This window comes from Nyctereutes procyonoides, unplaced genomic scaffold (genome assembly GCF_905146905.1).
Source record: "Nyctereutes procyonoides isolate TBG_1078 unplaced genomic scaffold, NYPRO_anot_genome, whole genome shotgun sequence".
In the NCBI taxonomy this organism is placed as follows: Eukaryota; Metazoa; Chordata; class Mammalia; order Carnivora; family Canidae; genus Nyctereutes; species Nyctereutes procyonoides.
In genome coordinates, this window is record NW_026575126.1 from 3266367 (window position 1) to 3293778 (window position 27412).

Here is a 27412-nt window from a genome sequence, read left to right on the forward strand (position 1 = left end):
AAAAGCTCTTATTTCAGACAATATGCGAACAAACTTCTTTCGAGTGCAGCATCATTCCTCAGGATTATTTATTGTGATTGTTTTATCTCTGCACCGAGAATCCTAATTTTCTCGGTTCTTCACTTTATTTCAGTGTCAGCCATTCTGACAGCTAACACCTGTGCATATTCTGGTTTTTCAAATCTTCCCCTCATTGCACACAGTGATCCTGTCTCCTTACCCTTCAGACTACACTATGTTTCTGAAGGTCTCTGGAGTTTGCACAATTTACAGAAAATAATTAAATTCCACTTTGATTTACATGGAGTCAGGAGGATATAATAAAAGAGCCTCAGATCTAGAATCAGGATTTCAGGAATCCACTCAGAGTATTTCTGTAAACTGTGTGATCTAATTTCCAAAGCTGTCTGGCCCACACGCGTATACCCATAGGACCAGGGAGTCAGGGTGATATGACAGTCATTATCAGCTACAGAAGTCCGTGTGTCCATTCATTCACTCACCCATTCATTCACCCATTCATTCACCCATTCAAACAGACATTTATTACCAGGCACTGTGCTGAGTATTGGGAGTAATAATAATGTATCCTAAATCTTTTCATATATTAACTGGGTTAATCCTTGTACTGCTCCTCTTAATGGCTGAAGATACTGACATCCACAAAGTTTAATAATTTGATCAAGCTCACACAGCAGTAGTTAGTGGCAGGGCGAGGATTCAAAGTCAGGGTGACCAGCTCTAGGGCTTGTCCTCATAACCACCGCGCTGTACTACTTGAAGCACAAAGGTGAGTAGGAGGGGCCTCCCTCCTCAAATAGCTGGCAGGCCACAGAGAAAGGTAGATATGTAGACATATAGGGCAATGTGATAAATGCAGCCCATAAATACTCACAGTATAGAAAGTTGTTTGTCTCGTGCTACCCACTTCATCGTTTTACGCAGAGCACTTAATCCTCAGAACAAAGCTTGAAGGTAGCTATAATTATCTCATTTTTTTTAATGTAAGGAAACTGCTCCAGAGAGGTTAACTAATTTTCCCAATACTCCAAAGTGACTTGAGCTGGGATTAGAAATCACGTTTAATTCCAAATCCTATTTTTGTTGGCCTCTATCACACTGCGTTGCTTACAGAGAATCCTTACTTTGAAATTCTCTGAAGTTTATTTCTCCATTGTTGTACTTATTCTCTCCACAAAATTAAGATTTAAAGTAAAAGAGAAAATGTTGGCCCAAATTTGACAAGAGTGCATGAGAGAACAAAATTATCATCCTTCGTAACTTCTCAAAGAATTCACAAAGTAAAATAATGAGATTATCTAGAATATTTGACCTAGAGGCCAGACAGTTGCTTTTAGCCTTTGCTCCCTGCCTGCTGGGAACTGAATCCATGCATTCCCTAAAATTTGGATACTTAGATTAGAGAAGCACATAGATTCTCATAACTAGGGGATGTCCTAGAGATATGATACCCTCATTCTACAAATAAGGGGATCAGTAGGCAGAAATTTAAATTCTCTGTCCAAAGTTATATGATTAGTTAAGTAACTGGGTTAAAAAAAAAAACAGAATTCAGATCCTCTACCTTTCTGCCTTCTACTCATCACCCTGTCATCTCCAAACATAAACACAATTTTTTTAAAAAAAGTTTTACAAAAAAAAAAGTTTTACACACTTGTTTTTAGGTAAATATAATATAGGCTGAAAAACTGAGGATGGGGAGTGGTTATTTAGGAATCTGTATATTTAAAATGTTTCCAAGATGACTGCATAAGACCCACTGCTGATTCCCTTTATATACATGAGAAACTCTTTCAAAAATTTGTTTATTACGATCATATACATAAGTAGAAATAAGGGGAAAGAGAGAGGAGGAAGCCAAAAGATAAAAATAAAGATAATGAGAAACAGTAGTAATGTGTGAATGATGGTGAGAAAGCAAGAGAGAATGAATATGAAAAAGAAGAAATGAGTGGGGACAGGTGGCAGGACTCGCTTCAGTGTACAAAGGAACTTTTCCCGTGATTTACTCCCCTTTGTTCCAAATTTGTTTCCCACGACTCTACTACATACTGCCTTTTTTTTTTTAAGATTTATTTATTTACTTAGAAAGAGAAAGAGAGAGAGCACTTGTGTGTGGTGAGCATGTGGACGGGCAGAGGGAGAGAGAATCTCAAGCAGATTCCATGCTGACCACAGAGCCCAACGACCCTGAGATCATGACCTGAGCCGAAATCAAGAGTCAAAGCTTAACCAACTGAGCCACTGAGGTGCCTACCAACCTGTCTTTATTTATACCATCTCTGTAACATTAACCACTCTTCTTTTGGTCTTTTCACACACACCTACATCTGCACACAACATACGAATATGTTCAATAGCAGACTTAAAAACTCATGACAATTCCTGCAAGTTTAATCCTAATGACAGGGAAAATTGACCCCCAAAACCCTAATTTAAAGTTGTTCCCATTCTATGAATGGCTCTCTGTGTTTGGTTAACAATAATTGAATTACATATTATTTTGTTTGAGATGCATGCTCATGAGGAAGTACGCTGATAATGTTGGATTTAAATAAATATAGGTCTATATACACTGTTAGGTTTGTGCAAAGTTTGAACTTTCACGATCAGTTTGAAGAATATATTCTGAAAAGGCCACCCTGTAGTCCTCAGAGTTTTGCCTTAGGGGTCTTCCTAGGGCATGAATCTGGATGAGTGAGTCAGGGAAGTACACATAATTGTTCCTTTCCGGACCGCCACCACTTTCCATCAGTCTGGCATGGTATCATTTTCAACCTAAAGCATTTTCATCCTGTTAAGAAACTGCTTTCTTACTACTGGCTGATAGTCAAACTCTTATTATACCTATTGTTTTATGTATATACACATGAAACATTGCTTTCGCTTTATATATATACACACACAGACACAAGTATATATTTTGAACTGATAAATGTCAACTTAGAAATAAACAGAGTCTCATCTAGCAGAAAGTTTCGCTCATGTGTTTGCTCAATGCAAGGACATTGTTCCATCTTTCGCTTTCATGAAAAAGAGGAACAATAAAAATATGCACACTTGCTTACCGCAGATGCGTTTTGATTTTCCATGAACGAAAGGGTAAAAGATCACTCAGAGACCCTTAACACTAAAACTCTCAGCACTAAGATAAGAGTATGGGAGGACACATTTAAGTTAAATTGGGAAGCACACTCATTAAGTAAAAATAGCCTCATTAAGTAAAAATAGTCTTGGCACACTAGTCATTAATTGAAGTGTATGTCTAAGATTTAAAACAAAGGACCAATTATGCCTCCTTCAATAGAAGAAATCATGTATTCCTTAACTGCATGTTTAATAACACAGTTTTACTTCAACTGAGGAATTACATAAACCATAAATTAAATCTGAACTTCTTATGCCATGGAAATCCCAAGGTGAAAAGAACAGGTTTCATTCTTAGGTTTTTATAGCCTATTGAGGAGAAATGTTTTATTTAAAAATATGTTTTCTGAAAAAAATTAAAATAAAAAATATATTTTCTGGGTGATTATCCATATGTTTCTGATATTCAATGTCCAATACATGTAGGGATTTTTCCTTTCAAATTTCTTAGCTCCTCAGACCTCCGTTAGCTAGAGTTGATATTATTTTAAGCCTTTATTTTGCCCTCTCCGTGACAAAATGGAAATCATTGAAGTATACCCCATAGGTGTAGGAAATAAAAGTATTTCATTGCATCTCTTAGTATTTAGATGTATCTCTGAATAGTTCCATCATCTCATAGCTATTCTTTGATTGTGAAGCTGGATCTATAACTGCCTATGAAAATCCATGAACTCTTACCTAAGGGTGCCCTGCCTTCTAGCCTCTTAGGTACCTGCCCCTCTTTATGGTCTCTTTTTTGGTCCCCTCCAGCTCACTGCAGCAACAGTCCAAGCAGTGCCTTGTCCCTGACTCCTACGGGGCTAAGCAAATGCTGCTGCTTTCGTGTGAGACTCCCTTTTTCTTGATTTTCTTAAAAAAAAAATCTGCCAAACTCAATTTTATTCTGTCAGGGTCAAGGCCTCTTAGAAGCCTTCCATGATACCCCAAGGCTGTGTCTGGAGCTCTTCTGATATCCTTGTGTAGTACTTAATGATGGTTTATCAAAGCACTTGCCACACTATTCTATGTATCTCTCTTGTCTTTCTCCTTTCCTTGGAGATCAGTATCCCAGGCCCTAAAACCTTGATAGTGTCATGGTAAGTAATAAGTAAATAGGTAAATAAATACATATATAAATGCAGCTTTATTGCAGTGCTTCATTATTACTCTAGAAATGGCATATGAACTAGTACTTTATTGAACAGACAACAATATGCATTTTTTTCTATCTGCCTTATTTCAGATAAATGTTAATTAGCTTGTAATAAAATATAAAGTATAGGCCAGTGGCCTAAATCATAAGCAAATGTGAAAGATGAGGCAAATGTAAAGGTAGAAGCATAAAATGGACCAGAAATAAAAGCTAATGTGATAATTATGAATTCAAATAATACTCATTTTTCTTCTGGTCCTGCAATAGTATCTTACATATTCCAGCTCTGAATTGGGATTTCTCTTTATTTGAGGTGATATGTTCTTGTCTGTCATCTGCAATTTCTTATAATCCTAAGTCTGAGATGTCTGTCCAACTTCCAAGGTTTTGGAGAAAACTTGTGAATAGACTAAAAAAACTGGTCATTTCCCTAGAAAGCCTCCTCCTCTGTCTCCCCAGCGGCCCCTCATTTCAAGCTTTGATACAATTGTACTAAGTTACACTAATTGGTACATTCTTTCCCACATGTTTGGAGCTAGTTGTATTGGAAGATAAAGTGCACATTTGCATAAATGAATATGTATAAGATGCAAAATAATGCACAAATATGTGCCTATGATTTATTGGATGAAAACTTAGTTCACAGTACACCCAAAAATATCTTTACTGTTTGACCATAGGAACAATATTCAATTCTATTTTACTAGAAATTGTGTGTGCAAAGTAATTTCCGATACCAAATAAAATAATCAATATAAAATCTGACTGTCATCAGTGAAAATTGAAGTAATATTGAGACCTCTTTTTACCTTAATCCAGTTGACCCTCTATTTTTTCTGGTTAATTAACATTCTTTTGTTCATGTCTGTTTTTTTTTCTTGAAAAGAAGGGACGTTATTAAATGTTTTCATCTCCTTGAACCTCAGTTTTCTTAGGTGTAAAAAAATGGAATTAGTGTTTCCTCTTTTTGGGTGAAAGCACTATATAAATGTCAGGTTATCACTGAAAAATTTGGTTAAAAATCTGTATTGAAAGTAAATTACTCAACATCTATTTACTTACTATCTTGGGAGAAAAAATGTAATCATGGAGCAAATATAGTATTTTTTTTCTTCTGTCTAGCAGAATGATTCACTAGAACACCAATCTTTTTAGTAATTCATTCAATCAAAGGCTACTTTTTTGGGTGCCTCCTATGGACCAGGTGCTAGTCTATGTGATAAGAACACATCATTGTAAAAGGAAAGGAAAATCGCTTACTACATAGAGCTTGCATTCTAGAGTAAATATATACAAGGAGAGTCAGACAGACAGAGAGAGAGAAATATTTTTTTCAATTGCCTGCAGTGAGCCAGACACCATATATGTCCATCATTTCATTTAACCCTTACCCAAACCGTGAAAATTACGTACTATTGCCCTAAGTTACAGAATTGAAAATTGAGACTCAGAGAGGTGATGTGGTTTCCCAAGGTCTGAAAATTCAGTAAATGAGACAACGGGTATTCAAGTAAGTAATCTCTGACCGTAAGGCCCACTATTTCCCAAACAGTTACCATTATCTGAAAGAATATACATAAATAGGGTGTAGAACAAACAGCTTGTCACAAGAGCAGAGAACTCTACCCCCTTCTACTGACAGTATCATCTCAAAGGGCTAGGTCTTACAGGCTTTCCTGATTTCTAATATCTAGGATTCTGCTTCCCTATAGAGATCTACATTCCTTTATTAGTCTGTGATACTTTCTAAATTTTCCAGATTCTAGCTTTGGCTTCCAATGAGTTAGCATTGCTGATTTTCTAGACTCTGGTGTCTTCTTTCTGAACCAGATCTTCACCGGTTGCGTCTTTCCCACCTCAGCTTTCTGAAACTCATCCACTCTTCTATTTTTAGTTAACAATTAAAATTATGAGACTAGACTCTTCTAGGCTGCTTCTAGGAATGGAATATGGATGCAATTAAAAACAGAATCTGTTCAAATCTAATCCACTAGCTCCCTCTGGCTTAGCTAATCAACCAGTTTAAATTTGTTCTTTCTTGTTTGGTGTGTGTATGTGCTTTTTAAATCTCTCAGGGTCTGGCTATGATAAAGGTCACAACTCCTTTTTTTATTATTTTCATTTGTTTTTCAATTTGACAAGAAATATGTACACATACTTACCGTACGTATGTATGTAGATGTGAATATGTTTACACACAGAAATTTTTATATATACATCTGTATATAACTTTACATGCATATATAAAAGAGTAAGAGAAAATACACATAAAGGTAAGGAGAATAATCACCCACAAAATCTCCCTACTCAGAAACAAGCTTTTGCACAGAATCCTCCTATCCTATAGATTTCTTCCTATCTATAGTAAGCCTTTCTGTAAATAATTCAAAATATGCTGATTTACTCAAGCAACCACCTCATTCAATCTGTATCAAATAAGTCTATCCTAGTGATTTCACTATATCACTGTTTAATTAAATTGGATAGAAATCCACATCAAGGTACTATAGGTACAAAGTATGTGGCAAATATGTTATTTATTGTATGCGTGTGGTTTTTCAACACACGTGTGTGTGTGTGTGTATTAAATAGGGCAGACATTTTAGATAAATAGTAAAATATTAAACATTTCTAACTTGAAGAGAACCTAAATCCCTTTCTCAAATTAACTTACCGCATAACTGAATCTACCAGAGCTTATGAAAATTTATTACATTTCATCTTGAACCCCACCTGGGAAAAGGGACAAAGTTTCTCTTCAAATTATAACTCACAAAGCTACTGCAATTCTATATGCACATCATATTGATTAATAACAGTGAAAAGAAGCTCTGCCTTCGCCTTGGCATGATTCTATCTTCAGGGAATCTTCAGGTTATCAGGAGATGTGCAGTTCCGTGCTGGTAACATAGACCACTGTGCTCAATTTTGGGATTTGACAAACTAAAGTTTATTCAGTAGGCTTTGGCTAATTTCCTTTGGGAAATCAGCTCAGTGAAATCCATAGATAGTGCCCGATTTTTGACTTTTAAAGGGACAAATTCACAAAATTAACACTTTCCAAACCTCCTCATAACCAGGAACATATATAGGCATACACTTACACACCTACACGGCTTAGAAATCGCTGGTATATGTGTGACCTAACTATTCCAAACTAAGGCAAAATTTAGGTCTTTTTTTTTAAATGAAGGTTTTAAATATTTTTTTTAATTTTTATTTATTTATGATAGTCACACAGAGACAGAGAGAGAGAGAGGCAGAGACACAGGCAGAGGGAGAAGCAGGCTCCATGCTCCAGGAGCCCGACGTGGGATTTGATCCCGGGTCTCCAGGATCACGCCCTGGGCCAAAGGCAGGCATAACCAGGAACATATATAGGCATACACTTACACACCTACACGGCTTAGAAATTGCTGGTATATGTGTGACCTAACTATTTCAAACTAAGGCAAAATTTAGGTCTTGACCAGAAGTCTGAACACAACTCATCTCTTACATAAAATATTGATTCCATAGGTATGAATCTAATTAATCAGTATTAAACCCAATTCTTTACAGCACATTTGGGGAAAGGTGAGCTATCAGAGGTATAATTTGGGAAGGAACAGAAGACAATACTGTTTAAAATCATTAAAAAGTTCTGGTGGGTTTATTTTTTTAAAAGATGTGAGCTATGTTAATGTTATGTGGGCACTGATATTTCCATTTATGACCATACTTTATCTAACTGAAAATTCTTTAAAAAGATAGCCTGGAGGTATAATTTATTTTTTTAAAGATTTATTTATTTATTTATTTATTTATTTATTTATTTATTTATTTATTTATTTTAGAGCAAGAGAATGAGAGAGAGAGAGAGAGAGAGAGAGAGAGAGAGAGAGAGAGAGGAGGGGCAGAGGAAGAGGAAGAAAGAATCCCAAGCCGGCTCCCTGCTGCACCTGGAGCCTGCCCTGAAATCATAACCTGAGCTGAAATCAGGAGTCCTAGGCTCAACTGACTAAGCCACCCAGGTGCCCCTGTAGTTATCATTTAAAAAGCACCTTCTTAGCTTTTTTTTTTTTTTTAACTTTTCATCTTTTCCTTCCTAAATGAAAGTCAATTAACAAAGTCTTCTTTCCTACCTATTCTTAGGTGTCTGGAACCCTACGAAAGCCACTGAAGCACCCTTTCCAGCTGATGGAATATCTCTAGGCTCTCCTTCAAACTTTTTTGCTCCTGTCCTGTATCAAAAGACAATTCTCCATAACTTTCTCCTATTTATGCATGTCTTGGAAGCTGAAACACGAAATGCTTGCTTTTGTTCTTGACTATCTTTTTGAGAATGTTTGCATAGGGAAGAGTCTTGAAATACAGAAGTTCTATCTCTGGAGCAAAGAGCACGTTAGAGTCCAGTATAATAATAAAGATAAGTTCTCCCTCTGTAGCAAAGGACAGGTTTGCTTGGTGCCATTATTAAAAAAAAAATAGGTTTCCTAAGCTCAAGGAGCTTAGGACACAGACCCACGGTGTATATAGGTGTCAGCTGGCCCTCATCACGTCACCCTGTAGTAAGTGGAGTTTGGGGAACTGATGCAAAAGATGACGATACTCTGGCTACTGCTATTACTATGAGTAATAAGCTACCCTTTGTCTCTGCTTTCTGCCAGCATCCATGAAATTGTGGCAGATCTTTCACATTTCTTGCCATTTTCTTCCCCAGTTTCTGGTTTGTAAGTAGATTCTCTTCTCCACTCTTATCCTTTAGATGATGACTCATTGAGTTGGTCTATTTTTCTTTTAATTCAGTTCCTCTCCCCATGTTTGCCTCCTGAGTTGACTTTTTTTTTGTCTAAGGTTCCCACTTCTCTGGGAAAAAAAGAGGATCTGATTAAATGATAAGTGGCATGAATTAAAGACAGAGGGATAAAAAGGATGAAAGAGAAAGTGTGAATACAAGGGAAAGTGTAGGTTATACACGGAGTATGGGTCCAGGAGAATCCATACAACAGCTGGGTCTTCAAGTCTATCCCCGTTAGAGTATTGAGTCTGGGGGCTGGAGGGACTCCATTACTGGGTGAGGGGCCTTGCTGATCTGACAGTTTGACTCTCCTTTTCCTTTCTTAGTGTTCCCTACTTAAATATTACTTCTTTATATCTTTTTCCAACCTTTTTTTAAAAAACATTATTTATTCATTCATGAGAGACATAGAGAGAGAAAGAGAGGCAGAGACACAGGCAGAGGGAGAAGCAGGCTCCCTGCAGGGAGCCCGACGTGGGACTTGATCCCGGGACTCCAGGATCACGTCCTGGGCTGAAGGCAGCGCTAAACTGCTAAGCCACCTGGGCTGCCCTTTTTCCAACCTTCTAACAATAAAACCAGTAGGCTCATATTCAGATAAATACAGTTCTGGATTAAAAAAATCAGGAATTTTTACTTGCTTATTATCTCTTATTTCAGAGTGTTCCAGAGGAATGAGCAGTGGCCCCCTGCAACATGCGTCCTGTGAATCAGTAGAAACTTACTATAAATGCAAATTTCCAGGTCATATACCCAAAAGATTCTGATTTAGTAGAGTTGATTTTTCCATTCCTGTTGAGCTTTTTGGGTCAAATTGCTAAACTTTGTCTACAGAATATGAGAAACTAGAAACTGCCCCTTGAGTCTCAAAGAGATAGTTCAACCCCAAATACACAGATAAGTCACAGACAAATGTTAGTTGATGGCAGCGATTTGCCCTGGCAGACATTCAACTGCCAGGTGTGTTTTGATAGTTAATTTTTGGCCCATGAAATTGAAAGATTCATATTAGTACGAAAAAAAAAACTACTTGGTTTAAACATTTTGGGATATATTTGGAATGATTCCTTCTTCTAATGATATGTATATTATTAGCAATGGCCATATACAGAAAGATATCTAAGTGAATGAAGAAATAGGAATCTTTAGTTTATAAACACTTTTGGTAAAATACTGTTATCCTAAAAGTATCTTATTTGAATACGTTAATATGAAAACTTATGAAAGACTAATGAGGCATTTTTGAAAAGTACAGACTATTTCATTCATTGCTATTGGGATCATCAGATATAAAATAAGATGTTAGTGAAAAATATCTTACATCAGTGTTTGAGGTGCATTTAGAGAGGGTGTAATGTTGGTAGTTCTGCAGGTTTCTCTTATTATTCTAACTTCCTAATAATGATGCTCCTGGAAACATTCTTTATTAATTTTCTCAATATTTTTCTGACTAAATAGAATTGAATAACCCAAGTAATAAAACTGTCACAGCAACAGCTCTTCTCTTTGAGTACAGACCAGCGTACTTAATTTCCATCAGGTTTGACTGGGAGTTTCACACTTAAATTTAATCAGAATATACGCCAGGTGAAACCCATGAGAACAAAGGAAATGCCATGTGCCTATAGTGCTCTAGAGATAAAGATACCACAGTTTAGAATGCCGCGGACTACAGTGATATTGGAAATGTTTCCATTTGCACATCAAACTGAATTATTCTGGGATTACTTGGGACAACTGACGTAACATAAAACAATGCGATCAATATTCCAACACGTACACACTTTCACTGTCAATAGGGGGTCTTTATCAATAAGAGCACCTCTCAAAACACAGCAACATAAATTCAGACAGTGTATTTCAGATGTTCATCTTTCCTCTACAGTTATGTTGATAAAAGGTTCCAGGACTTACAGTTTACGACAACTTTTACTTTTTTCACGTCTGGGAATGACACATCATTTTCCGCACTGCATTCATATTCTCCGGCCTGGTCCCTTGTAATTCCATAGATGTCCAAATATTGTCCATTTTCAAATGGTTTTGCTACAAGAAAGAAAAGTATGTTTAATGGTAGCCGCCTGAGGCTTCATTCAAATAAAATAACAATCTCATGTCTTCCTATTAGGTACTGCTGACAAAACAATCCCAAATGAAACTGGGGAATTATTAAACCCTTTGTTCTCCTATGTTCAGAGGAAAAGTCAGAGAAAAAAGCAGAAACTGAACAAGGGATACTATAACAACCGTTTCCCCAGAACAGGATATACATGTGTTCTTTTTAATTGATTGTGGTCTCCTAACCTCGTCACACATCAAATAGAGCTCTGCACATTTCTGTAATTGAGTTCAACAACCTTCTCGCAGTATAGATGAGACTCACTAATATGGCTTGGTACATATTGACTTTTATACAGTGTAAGCTAGCAAGTTGACACTTAACCTAACTAAATGTTGCTTTTCTTTTGGGAAAATCTCATGCTCATTCTCAAGGTTTCAAGCCAGATGGCTTGATAAGAGGATAGAGCTACATGAAACCATTGCTGCATTTTGGCTCCCAAAGTTATTAATTTTTTTAAGAGAGGCACACTGTATTTACTATATATAACTGATCCAGTAAGCTTCAGGAAAAAAATATCGTTCTCAGACTAAAAGTTAAGTGGTTATAAAAATGAAATTGTCCTTAGTTTTTAATATTCCAGGGAAAATATTCTTTTTTTGACCAAAAAAATAGCACTAGAGTAAAAATATAAAGACATAATCACAGATGAAAAAAATAGTTGCAAATGAACAAAATTCTTTAAAAAAGATTCTTTTCTGGATAGAATTTTTACTTATTTGAAAGCAGAGACTCCTCAGGCAGGAAGGATCCTGATCATCAGAGCTATGGAGAAAGAATGGGCCTATGTGACTTTCCAGGGGTAGTGGCTCTTCTCCCTCCTTAACCAAGTCTTGAAAAATCATACCAAAGAGAACTGGAAAATGACACAATGATTCCATTAAATGGCATATTTTGAAAAGTCAACCTTATTCTTGTTTTCATCTTACTCTCTTGCCAACCTACTGTAATGCCGTAGAAGTTAGAAAGCTCGTAAGAGGATTTCATTGCCTATGAATAAAGCAAAATGAAATTTAGTTACAGTGCTCCCAATCTAAAATCTTTGTCAGTTAGCAACAAAAAATATTTTTCCTGTGGGCTCTCTTCTCTGGGCCAATGCTAGTCACCACACTGTTTGCCCTCAGGTAGCTTTGACTTCATTAATTGATACCTGGAGTGTTTAGAATATAGATGACTATGCCATTTCTCCATTTGACTAGCTGCTCCTGAATTGTGGACAGGGAAGTTATACTTCCAAGATGATAGGTGGCTGAGACACTATTTCAGGTACACAGAGGTGAGCTTACAAAAGCAGCAATTGTCCTTAAATTCAGATTCTTAAAATATGATTTTATAACTATTTCCTTTGCTCAACCTAATACCCTTATCTGACTCCTGATACTAATATAATATTGATTTTCTACTGTTTCCTTCTTTTTTATCTTATTTTCACCCTTATAATGAAGATTATCTAGGCTTACTAGTGTCTGTAAAAACTAGTGAAATATGGGGAGGACAAAATCCTTCTTCACATCCAAGAATTCTTAAAGTGTAACTTGAATTATAAAGTCAGGAGATATCAAATGAAAATTAAAGTATGGGTAAAATTGATATATCAGGATTAAATCACCTGGTTGAAAAAAATAGCTGAAAATGAAGTAAAAATGGAGTAAAAAATGTAGTTAAAAATGAAGTTAGTCATGTGTAAAAGGGTAAAAAAGTGGGAAACTTTGTAAAAATAAATTTATTAGGGTCTAATTTATTTTCAGTATTACAATGTTACACGAACATTCCTATTTAATATCTATTGAATGTTTGTCCCTGGGGGATGGATATGGAGGGGGATGGATATATATATATATATATATATATATATATATATATATATATATATATATATATAATTACTCTAAAGCAGAATTGAAAGATAGCTTTCAACTTTGAGTTTCTGATAGGGATCACAGGCTGAGATAGAACCTCATACGCTGCTTTCTCTTTATATGTTCCTCTTTCTGCTGCCCGGATTCTTTATCCTTCAGTTCTCCCTGATAACTTCTTCTCATCTCCCAGGTATGATTAAGCAATATCTGCACAGAGGAACCTTTCTTTATTTCATGACTATTCAGTCTGGTAGCTCCATGTTACATACTTTGAAAAATAAAACCAAAAAGCCTGCACTAATGTTATGTGGCACAGACACATTCACTATTATTTAATTATTACCGACTTAAAAAATACTCATCTTTCTGTTATACTATAGATATTGTGATATAGGGATGCCTGTGTGGCTCAGTCAGTTGAGCTTTAGACTCTTGGTTTCAGCTCAGGTCACGATCTCAGAGTTCTGAGATCAAGCCTGGTGCTAGATTTCATGCTCAACAGGGAGTCTGCTTGAGAGTCTCCCCCTCTCCTCCTGCCCCTCTCCGAGCTTATGTGTCCATGCTCTCTTTCCTAAATAAATAAATACATCTTTTAAAAAATTCTGTGATAATAAAGGCTACATCTTATTCCATGTTTAATATGGGCTCTATGCACATTTGTTGACTCTATCATTAAAGAAAAATAATGTGATAGAAAGTCCAGGAAATATGACATTTCATTAGAGATTAGCTTTCTTATTCAATTATTACCCATGACATCAATAAATAAAAATAATGTTTATCTTTTATTGATTCCTTATTATGTGTAAGGTACCATGATAAATGTTTTTTTTTTTTAAATTTGTTCCTTTATTTTAGAGAGAGTGTAAGTAGGAGGAGAGGCAGAAGAGAGACACTCTCAAGCAGACTCCCCACTGAGTGCGGAGTCTGATGCGGGACTCAGTCTCACATCCCTGGGATCATGACCGGAGCCAAAATCAAGAGTTGAATACTTAAGTGACTGAGTCACCCAGGTGCCCCAATAAGTGCTTTTCATTACGAATTCATCAGTTAACCTTAGATAAATGCATCAGGTATTCCATTATATAGAATAAGACTCTATATGGTTAAAGCAGTTAGATATTTTGTTAATGGACCCAGTGACAGATATGAAAGTCAGAATTCCAAAACTCACATGCCTGATTTATATACCATTGAAATGCTGTATTAGTTTTCTCATTAGAATATGGTAATAATGAAAATGTTTATTCACTGTAAGAACTAAATCAGACCATATATATGTAATCCTTGCTTTTACAACTATAAATCACTATATGGATAGTGATTTATCCACTATGGATAGTGGCCTATCCACTATATGGATAATTGAATATCTGAATTCTTAGTTTTCCATAGATGCCATAACAAATGACCATAAATTTGCTGGTTTAAAGTCATATAAATTTACCAGCTTATATTTCTGTAAGTCAGAAGTCCAGAACAGGTCCATGGTAACCGGAATAAAGTGTCCTCCAAAGATATTCATGTCCAAATATTTGGAGTCTGTGACTTTCATGGAAAGAAGGACTTTGCAAATGTCAAGTACCTTGTGATAGACGATAACAGAGAGCTCAGTCTAATCATAGGAGTTTTTAAGTGTAGCATGTGGAAGAGTGGGTCAGTAAGATGTGAGGAAGATGGAGAAAGTGGGACACAAGCCAAGGAAAGCTGTGTCCTCTGGAAACTGGGAATGGCCCTCAGCTGACAGCAAAAAATTGATTCTCCTCCAGAGCTTAAAAAAAGAACACAGCTTGTCAATACTTTCCTTTTAATCCAGTGAGACCAGTATCGGATTTCTGAACTCTAGAAGTATAAAGCAGAAGTGTTTTAAGCTACTAACTTTGTAGTGATTTGTTACAGAAGCAATATAGAACTCAAACAGGGCCTCCTTGAACTAAAATCAAAGTGTCAGCAGCACAGGATTCCTTTATGGAGGCTCATTTGCTCATTCAGGTCATTGGGAGAATTAAGTTTCTTGCTGCTATGATACTGAGAACCTCATTTCCTTGGTGGAAGGCCATTCCTAGCTTCTAGCGGTTCCCCTCATTCCTTGACTCATAGCTCCTTCTTTCATCTTCCAAGCCAGTAAATGGTAGGTTAAGTCCTTTCCCACTTTGAATCTTCAGGGCTTCTTCTCCAGGTGTATCTCTCTGAAAGATCCTCTTCTACTTTTGAGAACTCATGTGATTCATTTGGGCCTAATGCAAGATAATCTTCTCCTATTTAGTTCTTAATTTTGATCACATCTACAAAATCTCTTTTATCATGTGAGGTAACATAGTCACAGCTTCCAGGGATTGGGATGTGGACATCTGTGGGGGCCATTATTCCGCCCACTAGATTTGTTCATTAAACTTGCAGTTACTTCACACATACGTGCTGCGATTTGCCTATAATTTTCAAAGACAGCAGGAAAAGAAAATGTGTGGTTGAATTGATAAAGTTGCTGAGTTCATTAATACCTCTGAAAAATATGAGTGAAGCTCAGAAAAATAAATTTAATTAAGACATTATTTTGGAAGCAAATGCTTTTCAGGAGAATGTACTACAAACCTAGCAGGTGATTTGAAGAAGTGTTGTTAGAGCACAGAAGTGAGAGCAATGAGAGGAAGCTGTATGGGCAGATAAAATTGTGGAAGCCACCTACTGAAATGATTGCAACAGAGGTTTCAGAAGCAAACAAAAGCAACCAGTAAATAAAAAGCTCAGCATTTTGATTGGTTTTGTTACCCATATATAATAGTCCACCAGACATTAATGAAGGAAAGTTCTTAAGTCAGCTCACAATCATTTCCTTCCTGCCTGCCTGGCTTCTTTCCTTCCATTCAAATGACATTAATTGAGCCAAGATCACTGACCAGGGAACAAAACTGTTTCCATTTCAAAGAGCCAATAGTTTACAATGGAAACAAAAGTATAAGCAGGAAATTTCAGTAAAGTGTTAAGTATATTTGAAGTAAATATAGATACTATTATGCTGTCATAATTGTGCTGATATGACTTCAAGAAAAAAAAAGAGAGAAAAATTTGGTCAGGCCAGAGCATTCATGTCGTGGAAGACCTTGTATGCCTCTGAAGAACTATGTTTTCCCCTTAACTTAAAGAATAATTACAGTGCTAGAAGTAGAAGAGTCTAACATATTGAACATTGAATATTTTAAATATTGAATATTTTAAAATATTATATTTTAAAGAGAACCCTGGAATTCTGCCCCCATTTACATTTGGGAATAAAGATCAAACCTACCTCCTTGCCATAAGCCAAGAGAAACGGATAAACTATATAAAACAATTCGTTTCAGACATTGGACAACAGGCGGCACAAGACTGTGACCCCTGAAGCAAGCAAGGTGAGCCCTACAATTGATCTCTGTAACTTACTCTCCAGAGGCAATTTTCGCCTCCCTGAGCCCAAAGATACTGTTGAGTTGAGCAAAGAAAGACTGGAATTCTGATATGTCACATATAGTCGTGCAGAGTTTGAAACAGAAGAAACGCCGTGACAAAAAAAATACCACAGATATCTACAGGTGTTTCCTTATCTGCAGATTAGGCTGTATACGCATAGGGAGAAATCCCAAAGTGTTAGGAAAAGAATAATTGGAGAATTTGTAAGGTGAACAATCCCTAGAGTTTGAACAAGCTGAGCTGACATTTGATCTCTGACCAGAATGGGCAGGCCTCTGTAATTATTCAGTGGGGACTCCAGAGGGCTTATGTCTTAGTAAGGACAAAAAACAACAACAACAAAAAACAAAACAAAACGAAACAAAAACTGGGGTAAAGACCCTTCTAGATCTGCTCTTTAAAGCTTAAAAACAAGGTTCAATGGGCCAAAATTATAAGTTATACAGGTTCATGTAAGAAAAAGTCCAACACTTTTTAAAGGAATGAAACACACCCTAGACAACCCACAGGCTAATGAAACAATGTTCAGTATCCAGTTAAAAAAAAAAAAAAGACTATATATTCAAATAGGCAGGAAACTGTGAACAATAACTAGGAGAAAAATCAGTCAATAGAAAGAGATCTAGAAATGATAGAAATGATAGGTCAGACAAAAAAATTTAAATTGCCTTCATTATAACTATGTTCAAGTATTTAAGGTAAAATGTGGATATAATGAGGAAAAGAATGGAAAATAGAAAAACAATCCAATGAAGGTTCTTGACATAGAAACACAAAATATCTCAGGTGAAATACTAATTGGCTGAAATTAACAACAGAGTAGACACTGAAGAAAAAACTATTAAACTTGAAAGCAAGAGTATTTAGCATATATCCAAACTGAAGTAAAGAGCGAAAAAAATATTAATAATCAATTAAATAGAAATCTCAGTGACATATGGGACAATATAAAAATTTATTATAGATGGAATTGGGGCCCTGTGAAGTGGGTAGAAAAAATATTTGAAGAAACAAAGGCTGAATTTTTTCCAAATTTGATGTGTACAATAAAATGGCAAATCCAAAAAGTCAAAAATCTTCAAGCCAGATAAACATAAATAAAATTACTCAAAAGCACATAATAACCAAGTTTCTGAAAATCAGAGAAGGGAAGAAAATCCAAAAAGCAGCCAGAGACAAAATACACACTACGTGTGAAGAAAGAGAAATAAGTATTTTTCAGACTTTTTATCTGAAACTATATAATCCAGCTGACAACAGTACAACAACATCAGAATAAAAGTCTAAAATCAGTCCTGTAAGCTTCAACCTTAAGAAGCTTGAAAAATAACAAGACCTAAAGTGAATAGAGTTGTGAAAATAATAAAGAGTGAAAATCAGCAAAGTTAAAAATGGACAATCAATAGAGAGAATCAATGATACCAAAAGCCAGTCTTTCAAAAGATTACTGAAAGGGATAAAACTTAGCCATACTGATAAAGAATAAAAAGAAAGACCACACAAATTACCACTATCAGAGATAAAAAAGAGAACGTTACTATAGTCATAAGAGCAACTGAATGGCTACTAAGTAAATATTAAGAAGAAAAACTACCTACCATTTAACTCAAGAATTTCGATGAAATGGGCAAATTCCTTGAAATACATGAATCTTCAAACTGATTTAGAAGAAAAGGAAAATCTGAATAGTCAATATATATTCAATTAAAAGAAACTAATTTTATAATTTAAAAAATTATGAACAAGGAACTTCAGGATCATGTATATTAAGATTTTAAGAAAGAATACCACACATCCAAATTTTTTCTGAAAATGAAGGAGGAGGAAATTTCCCCAATTTATTTTATGAGGCTATCATTATCCTTAATATCAAAATAAAGACAAAAGAAAAAAATCCTCATAAACAGACACTATTTTGACAAATATTGGTAAACGAATCTAGTGATATTTAAAATAATACACCATGACCAAGTGTGGTTCATCCCAGGATTGAAAGGCTAGTTGTACAACTAAGGAAAAAAATGTAATTCACTGTATTACAAACAACAACAAAAATATATGAGAGTCTCTGGATGCAGATAGCACATTGAAAAAATTCTATCTTCATTCGAGAAAATAAAAAAGTCTCAGAAAACTCAGAATTGAATGCTACTTTCTCAATCTGACAAACACTTTTATGAGAACCCTACATCTGACTTCATATTTAATGACGTAAGGGTAAAAAGTTTCCCATCTAAGATGAAGGTCAAGGCAAGACTGTCCACTCTGACCCATATCACACATCTTATACACAAAGTAACTTAGCAATCACTACTGACCTAAATGAGAATCATGAAACCTTAAACGTTCTAGAAGAAAACAGAATCTTTAAGACCTTGAACTGGCCTAAGAGTTCTCAGATATGACAACAAGAACACAAGTCATATGAGAAGATATTGATAAACTGGAATTCATCAAAAGTAAATAATGTCTGCTGTGCAAAAAGCACCATTAATTAATGGCAAGCCAAATAATCACTGAAAACTGTGTAAATAACAGAGGACTTGTATCCAAAATATATAGGAAGCTCTCAAAACTCAGTAAAGGCATAGAACTTAATAAAGAAATGGGCAAAAAAAAATCTAAGTACACTTTATTACATAAAAATACTTAGATAGTAAATAGGCATGTCGAAAGATAACATGAACATGATTAGTCATTAAGAATATGAGGGGAAAAAATCAAAGTGAGATTCTGGTGTGTATATATTAGAATTGCTAAAACAAACAAAACTGATTAGTGCTAGCAGGAATCAGAGCATCTATAGCTCTCCAACATCGCTGGTGGGAGTGAAAGATGGTACGGTCCTTTTGGAAAATAGTTTACCAGTTGTTCATAAAATTAAACATGCATTTACCATGTGACCTAGTAATCTCACTCCTAGAATAATGCACACCAAAGCCTGTATACGAATGTTTATATTATTATCTTAAGATTTTGTTTATTTATTTAAGAGAGAGAGAGAGAGAGCACACATGAGTGGGGAGACAGAGAATCTCAAGCTGACTCCGGGCCAAGCGCAGGGCCTGACGCAGGGCTCGATCTTACAACCCATGAGATCATGACTTGAGCCGAAACCAAGAGTCTGACACTTAACCAGTGGAACCACCCAGGCATCCCTGTTTACATTAGTTTTATTGACAATTATTAAAAAGTGGAAATAACCCAAATGTCACTTTAGTGAATCGGTAAACTACGGTGGATTCATATAATGCAATACCATTTGCCAATACAATTATTCATATATACGTAACTCGGCTGGATCTCAAATACATTTTACTGAGTGAAAGACACTAGACTCAGAAAGCTACATGCATGGTCTCGTGTACGAGACATTCCGGAATCAGCAGAACTGCAGAGATCAAGAATAGATCAGTTTTTGCCAGGGCCTGGGGGATGAGAGGCTGGTTGACCTGAGGGGCAGCCTGAGGGGCTTTCTTGGAGAGATGGAACGGTTCTGTATCTTGGCTATGGGTATGGATACGTGAGGACGCATTTACCAAAACCCATAAAATTTTATACTACAAGAAGTGATTATTTACTTTATGTAAATTTAAAGACAAAAGCGTATTGACATACTACTAGACATCCACTAAAATGGACAAATTAAAAAGATTTGCGATACCAAATATGGGTAACGGTTGGAGCATGTCGCGCAGCCCTCTCTTAAGAAGGCACATCAAAATCCCTCTTTTCCAGTGCTTAGAGTCCTACAGGGAAGGAGAGAAATTTGGGAGTATTCTAATTTGGTTCTTGGTTAATCACATTTTAGAAGTTCCACAGAGGTGATGTGAATTACACCTCATTTTGCTATCTGTTGCCTTAGGATTTCAGCTGAAGGTTCCATTTTAGCATCTTATTATATTAGCTTTGTGACCTAGGGCTTTCTGTGAATAATATACTCTCTACTCTAAGGTCTGGCCAGAGAATAGAACTTTGACTTCTTTGGTGTTTAATTATTATTACAAGTTCACATGCAGAAATAGTATTCATAAAAGATTACCTGAAGGAAATTCATTCATTTCTGTCGCTATTTAAAATTTTTCTTTTCAGAGTAAAACCAGTATATTAAAAAAAAAAAAACTGTACATTTTCACCACTTTATTTTGGTTTCTATTGAATTTCCTTTACCAACCCTTGCTTTGGTGTTATCACACAAGTCTTCACTGAGGGACAATATAAGAAAGGCCATATGAAACTTCCTGTTACATTTTTATCAGAAAAGTTACTGAGGTCCTGCTGTTATAATCAATGTATTGACTTTCTGAGGATCCATGGGAGAAATTCTTTGTGCATCTTAGTACCAGGAAAAGCTCTATTTCTGACATCTTAATTTGCTTTGATATTATGATCCATGATCTTATAAACTTTCTTTTTTTTTTTCTAGGCTGCTAGGAAATTTAAAACCAAGATAAAGGAAAATATACTTTTGATGTCTCTATGCTTAATGGTGTTTTGAGGATCATTAAGTAATATGTGGACAGATCAGGACATCATAAATAAGAATAGCCACAGCTATTTGGAAAATAGCTATATTACATATAATGGAGCAGAACTGTGTTAAAATCAAATAGATTAGATGATTTCCTATCAGATATTACCACAGAGCCTTTGGATCTTACTTTGTGTACAAGCTGAAATATTTGCTCAGCATACAGAAAACAAAGAAGCCTGGTGTCTTAATAAGAAAGTTAGAGTAATTGGGACACCACCTCAAGAGCATCAAACAGCATTTAAATGAATAATCATAGTGACGCTTCTAAGTGATTTAGCATCCTGAGGAAGTAGACAAATACCCACCTTTAGCACAGAATGTATTCATAGGGGTGGTCTTGTCATACACAAAGAAAAAAGAGAAAAAAAGATATTTTATAACAATAATAGAGAAGGAAGTAATTAAGAATGCAGGCTTCAAAGTAGATGCTCTAGGTTTCACGTGATCTGGGTCAACATTTTTAACTTTTCTCTGGGTCAGTTTTGTCATATAAACAAAGAAAACAATACCAGCTTCACAAGGCTACGATGACCACTGAATATAAGAATATGTATAAAGCTGGGGCGCCCGGTGCCTCAGTTGGTTAAGCATCAGACTCTTGATTTCGGCTCAGGTCATGATCTCAGGGTCGTAAGATCTATCCCCTCATGGGGCTTCACTCTGGGTGTGGAGCCTGCTTAAGATTCCCTCTCTCCCTCTCCATCTTCACCTCCCCCCACCTCCCTCTTCCCCTAAATACATAAATAAGCAAACACAAAAATTGAAACTAAAAAAAGGAATATGTATAAAGCCTGGTGCAAAATCCCAATAAAAGTAAAATGAATATAGTTTTCAAAGATTTTATTTTACTTATTTGAGAGAGAGAGAGGAGAGCACAAGCAGGGGGAGTAGCAGAGGGAGAGGGAGAAGCAGGCTGAGTAGGGAGCCGATGCGGGTCTTGGATCCTAGGACTCCGGGATCACGACCTGAGCTGCAGGCAGACACTTAACCGACAGCCACCCCGGTATCCAAAATGAGTATTTTTACTGATAAAAATTATTAATAAAAATAGAGTTGAAATTATGATGTGTTATTCAGTGCCCATAGAGTTTGTATTTAAGAGGTAAGAATTCTGTGTCAGATCTCACAACGTAAATTGATTTTGTTAACCAAAGCTTACAGGGCCAGGAAAGCAGTTTAATAAAGTAAAAGACACAGCACATATATACGCCTATGCCCGTATATAGGGCCCTTATCATCTTAGGGTATCTTAGGGTAGGGCTCTTACTCACTCAGCATAGCACTAGCAGATCCCTCCTAACTGCCATCGTGCACTTTGGATTATGTGACGATTTTTCTGGCTTCCCTGTATTTGGTGGTTTGAGATGCATTTTTCCCTGGAAAATAAGTGATTCCATTGGCAGTGGCAAGGTTAGTCATTGTTTTGCCTTTCAAATTAAAGAAAAGAAAAGAAAAGAAAAGAAAAAAAGAAAAGAAAAGAAAGGAAAAGAAAAAAGAAAGAAAGAGAAAAAGAAAAAGAAAGAAAAAGAAAAAAAAAAGGAAGGAAGGAAGGAAGGAAGGGGAAGGAAGGAAGGAAAGAAAAAAGAGAAAGGGGAGATAGCACATTGTAGTTTATCCTGGGGGAGCACTGCACCCCTGTCTCCCTCCAAGCCCTGCCTCTAACACGTAGAGGGGGGTGCACTACCAAAAGGCAGGGCTTGCGAAGGGACAGGCTGTTCCCATAAATATGGTTGTTTGCAACCATAGAACCAACGAGGTTCTGTTCTGACCGGGTGGAGGCCATAGGTCTCTGTCTCATTCGGGGCCCCAAGAACAGAGCCTGCACCCAGGAGGCCTCCACTTGTTCCATTTGAAAGCACTGTAACTTGCCTGAATGAACGCGCCACCGTACGCTACCGTCTACTAAAACTACCTTCCCCAAGTGACAAGAAAGAGCTGCAGTCATGGGAGAGTCAACTGGGTATCATGAAATACTGCGCACACCTCCGCTGTGCCCTGAACGCACCGTATGGTTTTATATATATGCCCCTCCACATAGTTGTCCCTCATTTTTGCATCTGCAAAATAGGAGTTGTTTTGTTCCTAGTATCGCTCCTGTTGAGTAAACTCCAGTTATGGACACTCTGCTTCTCCGGCATGTGAGACGGCCCGGTGCCTACGTTGATCTGTGGAGCTAACCCAAACTATGTGCCATAACTCTTCTATGTGTGTATCTATATATTTTAAATTTTTCATCAAGACCAAAGACTCAATCTACCACTATTTTTTAAAACGGCACTTAGCGTGAAGTTTTGTTCCAGAAAAAAAAAATTCTTCAATAAATTCTTTTTCACTAACATTGTTGAGCACTATGGGCTGAACTGTGTGACCCCAAGAAGTCGTACAGATGTCGACGTTTCAACCTGCGGTGCTTCAGAACGGGACCATATTTGCAGGTATGTGATCATATTTGCAGATGAGGTCTTTAAAGCAGGAATTTAAGTCAAAAATGGGAGACCTTAATCCAATAAGACTGGTGTCGTATGAAATGAACACATCTGGACCCAGGCAGGCACGGAGGGAAGATGCGGTGAAGGCACTGCGAGACCCCAGCCATCCAGCAGACCAGGAGAGGGGCTGCGAACGGACCCCTCCCCCAGAGCCCTCAGAAGGAAGCTTTGTCAATACCTTGATCTGGGACCGGTACCCCTAGACCTGTGAGAACATACACGTCTGTTGGTTAAACCACGTAGTCTAAGGTACTAGGTATGGCAGCCCTAGCGAACTAACACAGATGGCGTAGGAAGGCAGTAAAAACAGATCTTGTCTGTTCAGGGAAGTTAGCTATATTTAAAATGCTTGAAATTTGGGGATCCTTGGGTGGCTCAGCGGTTTGGCACCTGCCTTTGGCCCAGGGCATGATCCTGGAGTCCCGGGATTGAGTCCCACATCAGGCTCCCAGCCTGGAGCTTGCTTCTCCCTCTGCCTGTGTCTCTGCCTCTCTTTCTCTCTCTGATATACATAAATAAAATCGTAAAAAAAAAATGCTTGAAATTTGACACATTGCCTCTTATTATTGGTTGGCTTTTCATTCGATTTTTACAAATTTTAAGTATTTGTTTCTCTTACTTATCTTCAAACAGCATACAAAGTATCACAGGATATATGTAAGGGCCTGTCATTTATTTTTAACACTTGTGGCATGTAAAATAAAAATGAAAGCTGTAATCCTTTCACTATTTATTTTCTGTTCCCTTTATATGCTTCTATATATTCTTTTTTTAGATTTTTATTTTTTTATTTATTCACGAGAGACACGGAGAGAGAGGCAGAGACACAGGCAGAGGGAGAAGATGGGACTCGATCCCAGGACCCCGGGATCACGACCTGAGCCGAAGGCAGAGGCTCCAACGCTGAGTCCCCCAGGCATCCCTCTCTATTCTTATACCCCATTCTCATCCCAGTAAACCAGGTATCCCTTTCTGCATATTTAAGAATCTGCCTATTTGTTCCGATCCCTTAATCTCTTTTAAAGCACTTCAAAAAAAAATCCATAAGATTTTCTGTTATGAGCAAAACAAATACTGTTTACCTCATATTTGGGTTGGTACTGGGAAAAGGGATAAAGTAAGTATTTGTGTTACAAGGTAACATGGGAAAAAGTTTGAGTTTGTCCAATTTTATTATGCTACTGTCTGGGGAAAGAGTTCTAAAGTCCTTCATGATTTGCCTCAAACATGTCAAAACTTTGCTTTCTGCAAAAGTATTGTTTGGGTCAGCCCTTGCTGAATGCAAACCAACATGATGATGCATAAGGTTTAATAAGAAGCGTCTGTTCTTGATTCCCTACACTCCCTACAGCCATTAACTTAGAAAATTAGGGAACTCGAAAGTTCTGACTTATTAATATAGAGAAATGTTCATTACATTTCTTTTTTTTAAAGATTTATTCATTCATTTATGAGAGAGAGAGAGAGAGAGAGAGAGAGAGAGGCAGAGACACAGGAGGAGGGAGAAGCAGGCTCCATGCTGGGAGCCCGAACTGGGACTCGATCCCGGAACTCCAGGATCGCGCCCTGGGCCAAAGGCAGGCACTAAACTGCTGAGCCACCCAGGGATCCCCCCACTACATTTCTTAAGTTAAAGAATGAGAGGCAAATGGTTGAAAGAATGATAGAATGAAGCAAGAATGAATATACGAAGTAATGAACTGCCTCGCCTTCCCAGAGTTGACCATCACTGCACCTCTCCCCCAACCCCAATATCGTCTACCCTCTTCCTGGTGGATCTGGAATTAATGTAGAAAAATAGAAGCAAAGCAATTATTATCACCATCTTCTGGAGACCTCAGGCTATCCGTGATGGAGAAACGTTCTATCAACATTGCATTCCCTTATCTTTCCAACATTTCTGGAAAGCCTAGATAGATCCCGCTATTTTTGAAATGTCAAGACCAAAGTGAGAAAGGCAGAAACTTTAGAGTACTTATGATTAAAAAAAATCTAGTTTTACAAAATAAAATATCATGAACCCATAAGGGAGCATGTGCTCAACGTGATGACTATATAGCGTCCATTCACTAAGAAGAAAACAGCTAAGCTGAAAAGTTCCTTGTGATAAAGGTATATAACGGAATACAATCATTCTCCTTTTGATGATATTACCCTATGATTATAAGAGAAAATAAGAAGAAAATGACAACTGTATTGAAGAAAAAGTAAATGCAGAGATGATGGTTATCCAAAAGCAATTAAATGGCTTTCTTAAAATAACAAGTAAACCCAAGTGTTTCTATTGTACAATGTTGGGTCAGTAAATGGAGGAATATATTGGTGGGTGATTGGAATATATTGGTTCAGTATAAGTGATGCAATCTTTTGATTCTATCCGTGCTACGTCTCTGCAAAAGGAGGAAAGCCATAAATGCCCGTGTCTCCGTAGCTAAGTCAGAGGGTAGTGTATACACGAGCCATGCAGATGCACGGTGACGTGCCGTGCTGACGGGCATCGCAAGCTTTGCCAACTATCAAACACATCCACTGCTGGTTTTCCTAATGCCTGAAATTCCCAACATTGTCAGTTATTCTTTTAGTTGAAAACTTCTTTTTTTATTTTCCTCATAGAAACTCTTGCTTAAATTGCAAACATTTAAGAAGCAAAACATCTAAACCTATAAGTACCCATTTCTTTAAGGGTCCTAACGTCAAGTCCTCCTTCTATCACCCTGTAAGTCTAAGTCTAAGCGGATTATCTGATCTCGTTTCAACAGCCATGATTTCTGTCTTTGGTACATTCGTTATACCAAAGTAGCTACCAGACAGAGAAGGAGATATTGGGCAAAATAGAGTAGAAGGGACCTGGGTGGCTCAGCAGGGTAAGCATTTGCCTTTCTCTTGGGTTATGATCCCCAGGTCCCAGGATGGAGCCCCACATTGGGCTTCCTGCTGAACGGGGGGCCTGCTTCTCCCTCTTCCTCTACCACCTTTGCCCCCTGCTCATGCTCGCTCGCTCTCTCTAAATAAATAAATAAATAAATAAATAAATAAATAAATAAATAAAATCCTTAAAAGTATAAAGTGGAATCAGGTATGTTTGTTTGTTTTATAGAAGCTACGAGATAGATGCTTCCATGACTCTCACGTGCCCAGTTTTGTCATAATCTGCCTAAATGTGAGCACCACTATTCGCAATCCTTGCTTCCTGGGAACTCGTTCCCTGCAGGAAATCAACAGTTAAAACTATTACCTTTACTTTGGAAGAGTGAGGTCAATAGTCATTTCTTCAGAGAAAACAGCAGCTAGCACTGCAATAGCCTTCCAAATATAACAGGTGGAAGCGAGTCAGATTGGATAAAAGTGTTAATTTATTTATAGCACAACAGAGGAGAAATCACAGATGCAACAAGTTTTCACATTTAAACACAAATCATTGACCCTGCCAGGGTTTAGGAAAGTAGATTTGTTGCATGGGCTATGAAAAGAACTTTACTAAAAAATCATGTGTGCTTGGCAACTTTCCTTCCCTGAAGATTTCTGATACTCACGTCACTTTCCTTTTTTAAAACTGATAGAAAGTTGATTCCCCTGTCTTACAGTCTCGAAACATACTCTGGGGAAAACACGTCTTCAGCTGATGATGGAGGTCATTTGCAGAAAACATGTCTTCAGCTCATGATGGAGGTCATTTGCAGAAATACTCAAGTCACACAGAATATGCTTTCAGAGGAGGCATTCAGTGACATTCAGTCATTCAGTAAATAGTTATTGACAAAACATCCTGTGCCAACCATCACTCTAAGAGCTGGGAATATAAAGATGAACAACATACCCTAATATTCCTGTTCCCATTGGACTTTCAGGCTATTAAAGTATTAAAAAAATGAAAGAAAAAA

At 37.0% G+C, this 27412-nt stretch overlaps 1 protein-coding gene across 1 annotated transcript in view; it reads right to left on the minus strand.

Moving 5' to 3' along the window:
* The window catches only part of NEGR1 (neuronal growth regulator 1), an 821559-nt gene that overhangs the window by 265656 nt on the left and 528491 nt on the right, over positions 1 to 27412 (minus strand). Inside the window, exon 4 of the mRNA XM_055339346.1 lies at positions 10998 to 11129. Within this exon, the coding sequence (XP_055195321.1) occupies positions 10998 to 11129 (132 nt within the window). The remainder of the gene's footprint in view (positions 1 to 10997; positions 11130 to 27412) is intronic.